This window comes from Talpa occidentalis, unplaced genomic scaffold (genome assembly GCF_014898055.3).
Source record: "Talpa occidentalis isolate TD23 unplaced genomic scaffold, MPIMG_talOcc4v2.1 talOcc4.3, whole genome shotgun sequence".
Taxonomy (NCBI): domain Eukaryota; kingdom Metazoa; phylum Chordata; class Mammalia; order Eulipotyphla; family Talpidae; genus Talpa; species Talpa occidentalis.
Window position 1 is genome coordinate 123765156 of NW_023603184.1, and position 12673 is coordinate 123777828.

At 40.5% G+C, this 12673-nt stretch overlaps 2 protein-coding genes across 5 annotated transcripts in view; one reads left to right on the forward strand and one right to left on the reverse strand.

The window, feature by feature from the left end:
- PPIL3 (peptidylprolyl isomerase like 3) overlaps window positions 1-12673 on the reverse strand; it is a 21853-nt gene continuing 9180 nt past the window's right edge. For 2 of the 4 annotated variants that reach the window (XM_037523815.2, XM_037523816.2), the window contains exons 4-9: window positions 11461-11534; window positions 10204-10278; window positions 8473-8566; window positions 8068-8135; window positions 5474-5592; window positions 1-1127 (exon numbers count right to left, since the gene is read on the reverse strand). In XM_037523815.2, the coding sequence (XP_037379712.1) occupies window positions 1001-1127; window positions 5474-5592; window positions 8068-8135; window positions 8473-8566; window positions 10204-10278; window positions 11461-11463 (486 nt within the window). In that variant the 5' untranslated portion in view covers window positions 11464-11534 and the 3' untranslated portion in view covers window positions 1-1000. Of the gene's footprint in view, window positions 1128-5473; window positions 5593-8067; window positions 8136-8472; window positions 8567-10203; window positions 10279-11460; window positions 11535-12224; window positions 12554-12673 lie in introns of those variants that run through there. The other 2 variants (XM_037523814.2, XM_037523812.2) reach the window with 2 other exon arrangements.
- NIF3L1 (NGG1 interacting factor 3 like 1) overlaps window positions 12617-12673 on the forward strand; it is an 18327-nt gene continuing 18270 nt past the window's right edge. Inside the window, exon 1 of the mRNA XM_037523809.2 lies at window positions 12617-12665. The gene's annotated coding sequence lies outside the window, so the exon portion shown is untranslated. The remainder of the gene's footprint in view (window positions 12666-12673) is intronic.

Here is a 12673-nt window from a genome sequence, read left to right on the forward strand (position 1 = left end):
CAGAGCCAGAGCGGGGAGCAGAGCAGGCAGAAGGACCGAAGCACACTGCTGAGGGGAGCAGCGGGCGGCAGGACAGGTCCGCGCGCCATGTGGGACCCTCCTCCGGTGGCCGGGGAGCAGCCAGGGATTGAACCGGCGCCACAGAGGCCGTGGGCAGCTTCGCAACCCAGCGCTCAACCACTGCGCCTCTGGAGAGGCCCCCTGTCTAGCAATATTTTAAAAGGTACACTTAAAACTTTTTTTTTCCCCATAGAAAATCAGTTGGGAAATTCTGTTTACTGTACTCCAGAACTTAGACCAGAGAAAACAGCAAATGGATTGGCTAGCCTATCTAGACCATTTATTTCTAACTGCACAAGGTAAATAATTAGTGGAAAATAATACTTTTAGGCTGTGGATAGGAGTATGTAATCAACACACAGCAATATATGTTCAAAAATGCCCAGGTTTGGGCCTCCCTGGTGGCGCAAGGGGTTGAGGCGCAACCTGTGAGGCTGGCCCCAGCCACTGCAGCATGAGTTCGGTCCCCGGCCAGGGGGCTGCCCATGTGGTGCAGCAGAACTCTCCTGACTTGCCCACTGCTCCCCTCAGCAGTGTGTTTCGGTCGATCTGCCTGTTCTGTTCCCCACTCTGTCTCTGATGAATCCTCTCACCCCCACACTTCTAACCTGTACCCCAGTTCTTGTATGCATAAATAAATAAATCTTTAAAACAAACAACAAAAATGCCAGGGTTTGAGGCTCAGCATTTAAAAACGAATGTTTATATTCAAATTTTTTTTTAAATTAAAACTTAAAAAATACATTGGATAATAGCTGTAGTAAAGTATATGCTCTAAGAATGGGAGTAAAATATGTCTAGCTCCCCATGGTACCACCAACCCATAGATCTTAGTAGTAAACAAGCAAGATGATAAAATCTGACATCATCAAAACTGGGTAAACCACAATAGGTGTGGCCCTCAATAACTCTGCCAACTATTTGTTTACGTTTATTATAGTTACTGAGCAAATGGGTTGGCATGAATAGTTATGTCCTTAATGTGCACATCATTAAGAGGTCGGTATGTCTTCTCATTTACTGGTAGCTTCTCCAATTCATCCAGCGTCTCCAGACCATCTATTACCCTGAAAGAGAAAAAATGTGTGAGAATTTCCTGATTGAAATATAAAATCCAAATACCTACAGCAATTTATAGACTTAAGAGAAAAGGAATAAGTATTAGAGTTCTCTTTATTTCCTAGTTCGAGTATACACTGAAATACTGATTTGATTTTCTGACATAGATATGGGCCAAGTTCAGAAACAAGTATTTATTTTTATGCCTTTTAAAAACAATTATTTTCCCAACATCATAATTTTTTTTTTTTTAAGATTTATTTATGCATACAAGAGCTGGGTACAGGCCAGAGGGGTGTGTGTGTGTGGGGTGAGAAGATTCATCAGAGACAGGGTAGGGAGCAGATCAGGCAGAATGACTGAAATACACTGCTGAGGGGAGCAGCGGGTGAGTCAGGACAGGTCTGCTGTGCCATGGGGGTTGCTCCCTGGCCTGCTGGGGAATAGAACACGTTACAGAGGCTGCAGACAGCTTCATAGATTGTGTCTTAACCCCTGTACCACCAGGGAGGTCCACAACATCATCTTTTTTATGCCTATAGACAACAATCAGCAATGGGTAGGAATATTCCCACCAAAATATGTGAACACTGTATTCTGCCCCATTCATATAGAATAGCTACCAATGTAATCAATGTAACCAAGTGGAAGGTTTTCTTTGCTATGGGAAATAACCTGGAGAAAATATGTAAGGATGACACTGTTTTTTTTTTTTTTTAAAGATTTATTTATTTATTTATTTATTTATTTATTTATTTATTTATACAAGCACTGGGTACAGTCAGAAGCGCGGGAGGGTGAAAGAATTCACCAGAGCCAGAGCGGGGAGCAGAGCAGCCAGAAGGACTGAAGTACACTGCTGAGGGGAGCAGTGGGCAGCAGGAGAGGTCTGCACGCCATGTGGGACCCTCCTCCGGTGGCCGGGGAGCAGCCGGGGATCGAACCGGCGCCACAGAGGCTTCAGGCAGCTTCGCAACCCAGCGCTCAACCGCTGTGCCACTGGGGAGGCCCCAAGGATGACACTATTAATATCAGTACAACAATGACCCTGAAGTAGGTGGTGACATTGCACTTTGTTGTTTAAATATGCAGTTTTTACATTTTTGTTTCTGAACAATAAAAAGCAGTAATAATAAAAAGGGAAAAAAAGGAACACAATTAATCTACTTCATGTTTCCAACTCCCCCCCCGCCCCCCCTGAAAAAAAATATGGAAAGCTAGCCTTCAAGTATGTTCTGGAAACTTAGGTGAAAACATTTGTTAAAGAAACAATGGCTTTTAAGAATACATATTAGTACAACTCAAATCAATTCCTAAAACCTATAGTATGCACTTAAATAGATGCATGTTTTATTTTACATTTCCACTGAAATAGTACTATGACCAAAATCTTTTGATTTTACTCTCAATGTAGGACAACTAAGGTCTTTAAATTGTAAGTTTTTTTTTTTTTTTTTAAAAGATTTATTTATTTATTTATACAAGCACTGGGTATAGTCAGAAGCACGGGAGGTGAGAGAATTCACCAGAGCCAGAGCAGGAAGCAGAGCAGGCAGAAGGACCGAAGTACACTGCTGAGGGGAGCAGCAGGCAGCAGGAGAGGTCTGCGCGCCATGTGGGACCCTCCTCCGGTGGCCGGGGAGCAGCCGGGGATCGAACCGGCGCTGCAGAGGCTGTGGGCAGCTTTGCAACCCAGTGCTCAACCGCTGCACCACCGGGGAGACCCTAAATTGTAAGTTTTTAAAGCATTATAACCATCTAGGTTAGGAGAAAAACAGAGGATGTAGGTAGATCTCAGGCAAAAAATGGCATGTAGAATTGAGGAATGTCTTGTTAAGTATATGGGGTATGGGCCCCTTTGCAAACTAGTAGAAAGCTACGTGCCACCTTCCTAGAAAAATGTGGGTGCAAACTTTCAAGGAGTCAGTGGACCTAATAAATCTAAGGTCAAGAATCCTTGTTTTAGACACTACAGTTTTGTCACAAATCTAGTAAGATAAGTCCTGGTAATTACTGATCAATAATCCTGAGTGGTAGGTTAAAAGTAAAAGGAAAGGAACTTGGATTATGCATATACATACACACAGAGAGAGATTCTCAGAGAGTATAATATTTCATTAATTAGTCATAATATAGAGACATATACATATATAATAAAGAAAAGTTATAGGATCTTCTTTTTTTTTTTGCATAGAAGAGCTGGGGTGTAGGCCAGAGGTGTGGGGTTGGGGGTAAGAGGATTCACCAGAGAAAGAGCAGGGAGCAGAACAGGCAGATTTATTGAAATACACTGCTGAGGGCCTCCCCTGGTGGCAGAGTGGTTCAGCGTTGGGCTGCGAAGCTGCCCGCAGCCTCTGCAGCACCAGTTCAATCCTGGCCGCCAGGCAAGGGTCCCACATGGCGCACAGACCTCTCCTGCCGTGCCCACTGCTCCCCTCAGCAGTGTACTTCGGTCCTTCTGCCTGTTTTGCTCCCCGCTCTGGCTCTGGTGAATTCTCTCACCCTCCCGCGCTTCTAACTGTACCCAGTGCTTGTATAAATAAAATAAATAAATCTTAAAATAAATAAATAAAATGAAATACCCTGCTGAGGGTAACAGCAAGTGAGACAGAAAAGGTCTGCTGTGCCATGTGGGTTAGCTCTCTGGCTGGGGACTGGATCGAACTCAAGCTACTATAAGGGTGACAGCGCTGAGACTTAGCCCCTAGTCCACCATGGATGCCCAGAACATTCTATTTTTAATTAACTTAACTTGGCTTCCAAACTGATAATACAGTTTAGAACTATGCCTTGGTTTACTGAACTTAGTAAATATTTGTTGAATGAACAGACACTAGGCTTCCTGATTTATAAAAACATTTCCTGGGCATAATGCTTAGAATGGATATTCTGACCAAGACTGCTAAATACTTCTCTGGGATCCAGTCTTCCCTTTTCTTATTCACAGAAACCCGATTTCATTGACTATCAATGTGTCCAATTGAAAATTATTTCCGGGCCTCCCTGGTGGCGCAGCAGTTGCGCGCTGGGCTGTGAAGCTGCCCGCAGTCTCTGCAGTGCCAGTTCGATCCCCGGCTGCTCCCCGGCCACCGGAGGAGGGTCCTACATGGTGCGCAGACCTCTCCTGCCGCCTGCTGCTCCCCTCAGCAGTGTACTTTGCTCCTTCTGCCTGCTCTGCTCCCCGCTCTGGCTCTCATGAATTCTCTCACCCTCCCGCGCTTCTGACTGTACCCAGTGTTTGTATAAATAAATACATCTTTAAAAAAAAAAAAATTATTTCCTATCCTTCCCTGACAAGTAAGGGGAGGTAATATTGTTAAATTCTGGTCTTCCAGGAAGCACTTTAGAAAGGGGCAGCCTTAGCTGGCAAGCACTTTTTGTCCTTCCTTCCTCTTTCTACTTGGAATATATTCTGATTAGAATAGTGCTGCCCATATTACAATCATGAAGTAAGCTTGAGGGTGGAAGATAAAAATTGTTAAGAAGAAAGACAGAGGGGCCTCCCCGGTGGCGCAGCGGTTGAGCGCTGGGTTGCGAAGCTGCCCGCGGCTTCTGCGGCGCTGGTTCGATTCCCGGCTGCTCCCAGGCCACCGGAGGAGGGTCCCACATGGCGCGCAGACCTCTCCTGCCACCCGCTGCTCCCCTCAGTAGTGTACTTCGGTCCTTCTGCCCGCTCTGCTCCCTGCTCTGGCTCTGGTGAATCCTCTCACCCTCCCTCGCTTCTGACTGTATCCAGTGCTTGGATAAATAAATAAATCAATCTTTAAAAAAAAAAAATAAAGTTGTCTGTTTTTGTTTTATTGTGTTTGTATTTTTTTTTTAAAAGATTTTATTTATTTATTTTTGTGAAGAACTGGAGCACAGGCCAGAGGTGGGGGGCGGTATGTGTGTGTAAGTGGATTCGGATTCACCGGAGACAGAGTGGGGAGCATAACAGGCAGATCTACTGAAATACACTAAGGGGAGCAGTGAGCAAAACAGGAGAGGACTGCTGCACCATGTGGGTTAGCTCCCTGGGACTGAACTCAAGCCACTGTGGTGGGCCTTCTCAGTGGTAGTGCTTAAACTTAACCCCTAGGCCATAGTGAGGCCCTAAAATGCTATTCTTAATGAGAAACAGAATAATTATGGCTAATGTTTATAAGTATTGGCCCCTCTTACAAAGTAAGGAAACTGAGGCTGAGAGGTTATATACCTTTCCTGAGGTCACAGGGCTAGCTCACTGGTGGACTTAAATTCCAGGGATATTTAGGTCTCATACTATTCTTTCAACATTGGTTATGCTACTATATTTACTCATGTACATCCCTTGCACTGAAATTCGAAAGAAGAAAACCATATACAGAATACTCACTTTCCAAATACTGTGTATTTCATGTCCAAATGTGGCTGCTTGCCATAAGTGATAAAGAACTGAGATCCATTGGTGTTTGGGCCATTATTAGCCATAGACACAACGCCTCTAACGCTGTGCTGAAAAAGACAAAATTACTGATTTTTTAATCAATATCCCAAATATAGGACTGAAACAAGACAACAAACTGTTTAACTTCTCAATATTTAGGAGACCAAGAAAACATTTAATTTGTGTCTCTACTGGGGCTAATCCAGATGTCCAGTTTCTCTAATCTCTATATTCAAAAAAAAAATGTATGTATATTGCTTATATATCAAATCATATTCCCCAATTAATTTCATTTTCACTTTGGAGAGGTACAGCCACAAAAACGTTTAGCAATACCAATGTATAACAGAAATAGTCCTTACATTTATATTAAGGAACAGTGTGCTGGCATGAAACGATCAGGCAGACAACATAACCAAAATCCCCATAATTTCTTCACACTGGACTCTGGCTAGGTTCTTTATCTGTAAAACAAGGGAGGTCGGACTAGCTCACGGGTTTATTTGTACTTCAAATGCTCACAAGTGTCAGCAGATAAAAACTGATCAGTGGGCAGAATGTAAACATTAGGAGGGGTGGAGTCTGGCAAAAGAAATAGTGTATCGCTTGCCTAGTGGCATTAAAAATTATTTTTTTAACCAATGGCCATAGAGAATGCATCTGTATGTATGACTCCACCCATGGAGGATTGCAGTTCATAACTCCAGGACTGAATGATCTAAGGAAGATCTCATCTAACTCAAATATTCATACTATTTGTGATACAAGGAACTGTACACAGTAAAAGGATTTACTGATAAGACTGAAGGCATGAAAGAAGTGTGTTATAAGGAGGTGCCCCCCCCCAAAAAACTACAAATAACTCCCAATGATTACTCTATCTTTAGCTAGTCATTAGAGAACATAAGTGAAATGGAGATGCCATCAAGATAGTAATGCTCTGTCTCCCTAAAGGTGATTACCAAGCAAAAGTAGTATTTGATACATAAGAATATATGTACCACTTGTAACTTAATGAGAACCTATTAAACTACTTCTATGCTTTAAGAATAAGAATTGCTGCCTATGTCTATGTACTCCTCCCATCTATTACCTCAGCTTCTACACGATGTAACAACTATTCTTATATTGCATATATGCAACATATTGGCATATGCCAATGTTATTTCCTTTTGACTGCTTCTGAGTTCTATGAAATGGTATCATACTAATTGTAATCTTGGGAAATGCTTTCTACACATACTATGTTTCTAATATTCATACATGTATAGGTAGTTGTAGTTCTAATACATATATTTTTTACTCCTTGATAATATTCTACTACTGAGTAGTTCCATTGTTCTCAGGATCAATGTACATTTGGATTATTTAGATTTTTGCTATACAATATTAGTCTAGGAACACTGTCACAATGTCTCCTGATGTACACATACAAGAGTTTCTCTAAACATTTGGGAATGAAATTGTTGGGTCAAAGTATGTGACCGTTCAACACATATCCTTAAATATAATAATTCTAAAACTCGTCTACGCAGAAATCACCAGGGACCCTTAAAATATAATCAAGGTCCTAAAAAGTACTACTGACTGTTTTTCTTTTATTCAGTGGAGATAAGGTCCTATTCTCTCATATTTTTAGAACTTCACAGATGAGTCTGTAACAATCAAGACTGAAACCCACTGATAGAGTATTACAGGCAAGTATTATGGAAACAGTCATTAACTAAAGTCTAAAAATAAAAAGTTCTTTCTAATGCATGAAAAGAATGTTTTTTAAGAAAAAATAATTTATTCCCCAAACCCAACCCCTATAACAAAAGTAACATTTCTTTATGATAGAAAAGCAAAAATAAATTACTCCTATCCTACCATCCAGAGATAAACAAGGGGTAAAGTCTCAGCACTATGAAGCTATTGGCAGCCACTGCAGCATGAGTTCAATCCCTGGCCAGAGAGCTGACCCACATGGCACATTAGACCTCTCCTGTCTTGTCTGCTGCTCCCCTCAGCAGTGTATTTCAGTCAGTCTGCCTCTTCTGTATCTCCGGTGAATCCTCTCATTCCCCCCCACCTCTGGCCTATACCCCAATTCTTTTTTTCCCCTCATTTATTTATTTATACATCATTGTTTATACCCCAATTCTTATATGCATATGGAAAAATCAATCTTTTAAAAAAAACAGAAGATGATAAAAGTTGGAAATTGATAATGGGCAATATTGCAAACAATCTACTCTCAAAAAGGCCTATGATTCAAGTCATTTGATATGAATTTTTTAGCCTGACTTTAAGACCCTTTGGCATATTACTGAGTAAAGACTTCAGATATCAAGAACCATGTGATGGTGAAATCCCAGTAAATATTTTAAGTCAGAACGACCACAAATTTTTTTTTCCTGCATATCATTCATCAGGTATGCAAAAACTACAGAAAAGTATACTTATTTAGTAATGATGTTAACTTGTATTTCTATAACTTAGTGTCAAAATTTCCAAGTATAAACAAGGCATGGAAAAAACAGATTCTGAAGCTGGGTATATACCTTAAGATATTCACTGTATTCATCCTCAAACTTCTTGCCCCAAATACTGTTACCACCTCTTCCTGTACCTGTATTACAAGACATCAAAACAAAGATCTAAGTTGAAAAAGGTACTATTTTGAAACAAAGACTAGTTTATAATACAACTCTTTAAATACAAATAAAATGTGATAGCTCCTAACTTCCCAAAATTTAACTTCAGAGACCAGGAAAATAAAATCTCTGCACAAAAAACAAATCTTCCTATTCAATGTTTTTCAATTTTAAGGTTAGGAGCTTAAATTTTTTTTGCTGTGGTAAGCCAGCCTAGTTGTAAGAATGCCAGAGGTTTTATTTTTCTCTTTTTTATCTTTCCCACTTTTTCTCTATATACTTAACTCACAAGATGTTAATGAAATAACTTACCTGTTGGATCTCCAGTTTGAACCATAAAACCCTTGATATTTCTATGAAATATACAGCCATTGTAGTAATTACTGGCACAAAGAGCCAAAAAATTCTGGAGAGTAAAAATAATGATAGAGAAATGAGGTAGTAAAACACATTAAGAAAAAAAAATGTATTTACTGAAAGCTCTATAAGAGCATATTTAAACTGACTTTTAAACATTACTTTGGAAAATGTAATTTCCCTGCCTATAACACTTAAAGGCTTCTCTCGTTTCTGAGACAAAGAACAAAATCCTCAACAGTGTCTAAGAAGTTTTGATGACCTGGCCTACCCCTACATTTCATATGGTAACAACCCTTTTTCTGTTGCTTATTAAGCTAACCTCATCAACCTTCTGAATATTCATCCAAAGAGGCAGGTTTTCCCACCTTGAGGCCTTTGTATTTGCTATTTCTACACCTGGAATATTCTTTTTTATATCCTTTTACACTGAAAGAACTTCATATTACCTTTCATACTCAGTTTAAGTAACCCTTTCTTGGCTAGGCCTGTCCTCACATCCTTCTTTTAAGTAATTACTTTCCCATTATTCTCTCTCTCTCTTTTTTTTTTTTTTTAAAGATTTATTTATATACGCATACAAGAGCTGGGATACAGGCCAGAGATGCAGAGGGTGAGAGGATTCACCAGAGACAGAGTGGGGAACAAAACAGGTAGACTGACTGAAATACACTGCTGAGGGGAGCAGCAAGTGAGACAGGAGAGTTCTGCTGCACCATGTGGGTTTCTCTCTGGCCGGCCAGGGGTTGAACTCGTGCTGCAGAGGCTGCATTTTGCTTCATAGTGCGGTGCTTAACCCCTTGTGCCACCAGGGAGGCCCTACCATTATTCTCTATCTCAACACTTTATTGTCTTCAAGGTTTGCTTTTTTTAAAAAAGATTTTATTTATTTATGCATACCAGAACTGATGTGTAGGCCAGAGGTGTGGGGGTTAAGAGCATTCACCAGAGACAGAGTGGGGAGAAGAACACGCTGATCTACTGAAATTCACTTCTGAGGGGAGCAGCAGTCAAGACAGGAAAGGTCTGCTGGGCCATGTGGGTTAGCTCCCTGGCCAGGAATCAAATTCATGCCACAGTGGCTGGCAATAGCTTAATAGTGCTGACTTTAACCCCTGCACCACCAAGAAGGCCCTCCTTCAAGGTTTTATCATCCTCCTCTAGAATTACTTTTCTTCCTAGAATGAATCCCCGTTTCCCTGTCCCCTTACAGAGAATATTAGCTCCATGAGGGCAAGTAATTTATCTTGTTCATCACTGTATTCCCAGGCCCTGGCAAGATAGCTTTTCCTAAATCATTGTTGAAGAATGAATGCATATATATATAGCTGACTCTTCTTCATTCTGTTCTTGTCATTTAAACAAGTAAAATAATGTATGAAACAGTTCTTTTACCTAATATCCTAATGATTATTTACATTTCCTGAGGAAAATGAGTCAAAAGAAAAAGATACCAGACACTGTATGTGTCTGGTATAAAAAGATACAGAAAAATTATCTACTCTTTCTTTGACTCACCTTTGATATCAGGAAAGGCAAATAGAAATTAGGCCAGAAATTATGATGCCAGTTTTTCCTGACAATGGTTTGATAGATGAATTGATTTTTTCCCTCTTGGTTAGGTGATTCACTTTCAAAATGATTATCCTGTTGCATTATTTTTTATAGGTACATAATGGCACTTACCTCACATGTTCTGGGTGTCCTCTCACAGAAGACTTCTATTTTAATATCTCCTACATCAGTATGCAATGTGACTGACTAAAAAGGAGAGAGAATGTGAGAACAAATAAGATTTCTTCAGGTGACTTTATGTACTATAGTATTTTCCTGACTAGATATTCAAGATGACACTATGAATAACACAAATAGATAAATAAATGTTTTCAGAAATGACCTGTCCACACAGCAGCTCTGAGAGGTAAGTTGTACTTCTTCAAAATTTGTTTCAGTAGAAAAAAACTCCAGAAGATAAATACAAATGTTAAGGTAAAATGATTATCAATGCTCAAAGTTGTGGAGCAAGTATTGTGATAGAAATAATTATTTTAAGTTTAAAATTTTCATCAACAAAACTAAAAACTATGTTAATATTGTTGATTTTAATGGCAAATCACAAACATCATTAATACTTATTTAAAAATAGCAAAAAAAAGACTTTTTAAAACACCATTTTCCTTATGTAACTTAATTCTGGAAGACAGGATCAAAAAACAATTTCTCAGCTAAAGAGAACAAATATAAAAATTATCCCTTTTCCCAATACTATTATAAATGTGCAAAGGTAGTATTGGTACTCCTTATGGCTTTTTATTTTGTTTGTTTGGTTTTGGTAGCTTGTATGTTCCTGTTAATGCATTCCAGAGAGGAGAGAAACCTACTCTGAGGCTTTCTTTTTCATTTCTTTTCTTATAAGAGTAGCTTGCAGTCAAGAGTATAGCCAGGCAGAAGAAAGAGGGCAGGAGTATGTTTGTGTAAGTGGGCAGGGCACTATTTTCATTGTTCTTGCTTTACTTCAAGTTCTAGATGCCTGCATTAGTTCCAGATCAAAAGGATCCAATTAAACTATCACACGTGGTGATGTGCATCTGAGGTGTGATTCTATGCAATGAATCACACACAATGTTGTGAACCAACATTACTGCAATTAAAAAAAAAAATTTTAATTCTCACACCTGGCTATACTCTTCTACTCCAACTCCCCCTTCCTTGTAAACAACTTTTTCCATGAGGTAACTTCCGTGTATTTTAAGTTAAAAAAATTGAAGAAGTTAAAAGGAATTTTGCTTATTTTTGGTTTCGTTTACAATCATTTTACACGGTCAAGTTTTACAACTTATCATTTCTCTGTCTTGCCATTGAAACATCCATGCAGCTGTTTCCCTTGACAGACTTTCTAAAAATTATAATGAAAAACATTCACAAGAATTTTATATAACTTACCATTTTTCTTCTTGAATGTTTCAGGAAATAATTACTTAATTTCTCACAGTCTTATAACGTTCGAAAACGAGTCTCTATTACCAAAAGAAAAAAAGAATTAAGTTGATTTTCCTCTCAATTTACACATACATCTTTACTGCATATTTAAAGGAAAAAGATTTTGAATAGCACCCCAAGCAATAATAATTTGGTTATAGAAGTGAGGAGAGCCTACCGCACTCGAACTACGGTTCCCTTTTCAAAAATCTCCCTTCAAGTCCTCCAACAAAGCGGGGTACATTTCCGTCTGAGGAGTATAGACGTGGGGGTCTGGGTTTTCTCTGCATAGAATGCTTACACTGAAACACGTGTGCTCTAATCGCCTCATCCTTAAGGCTGCTCAAAAGTCAGCTCTCACTGACCTAACTATTTAGAACCATCTAGGGCCTCCCCGGTGGCGCAGCGGTAGAGCGCTGGGTTGCGAAGCTGCCCGCAGCCCCTATGGCGCCGGTTCGATTCCCGGCTGCTCCCCGGCCATCCCACATGGTGCGCAGACCTCTCCTGCCACCAGCAGTGTACTAATTCTCTCACCCTCCCACTGTACTGCATGCCCCCTTTCCTTTTCCATAGAACTTATCACTGACACACTATATACTTTCCTAATTTATTAAGTCTGTCATTTCAACACCCTTTCCGGCCAGAATGGTGACTGCCCAAAAGATTGACTTGAAGTAGCCCAAGAGCTCAGAAGGGGTTTGGATAAATAAAAGAACGAGTGACCTTACCCCATACTTACTCAACCCCTTCAGCTAGCACGGCTGCTGTTAAAACCGCCAGGACCCTGACTCAAAGTTAGAGTCCGGGTCACCGGAAGTCGGGCGCGGGTCCCATTGAAAAACTCCTCTCATCTGCTCTCTCCTCCTTCCCCCTCCTCCTGTCTCAAACCAAAATCTCTAGAACTAGGGAGACAGTGTAATCTGTCCCCACACGGAGCACTTCTGACAGCGTAGGGGAGCTCTTTCAACAGAAACACTGGGGCAAGAAGTGCAATCAGGATCGATCCTAAACAACTCTAGACACGCCGGGCGCCGACGTCACACCGAGCGCCGGCACAACTCCGCGCGAGCGACTTCCGGTCGCTTTCCTTCCGCCCGGGTCCTAGTCATCTACGCCGAGACCTTCCGCGCAGGACCGGAAGTTACGTACAAGGATCGTTCACGGAACTGGTGAGATT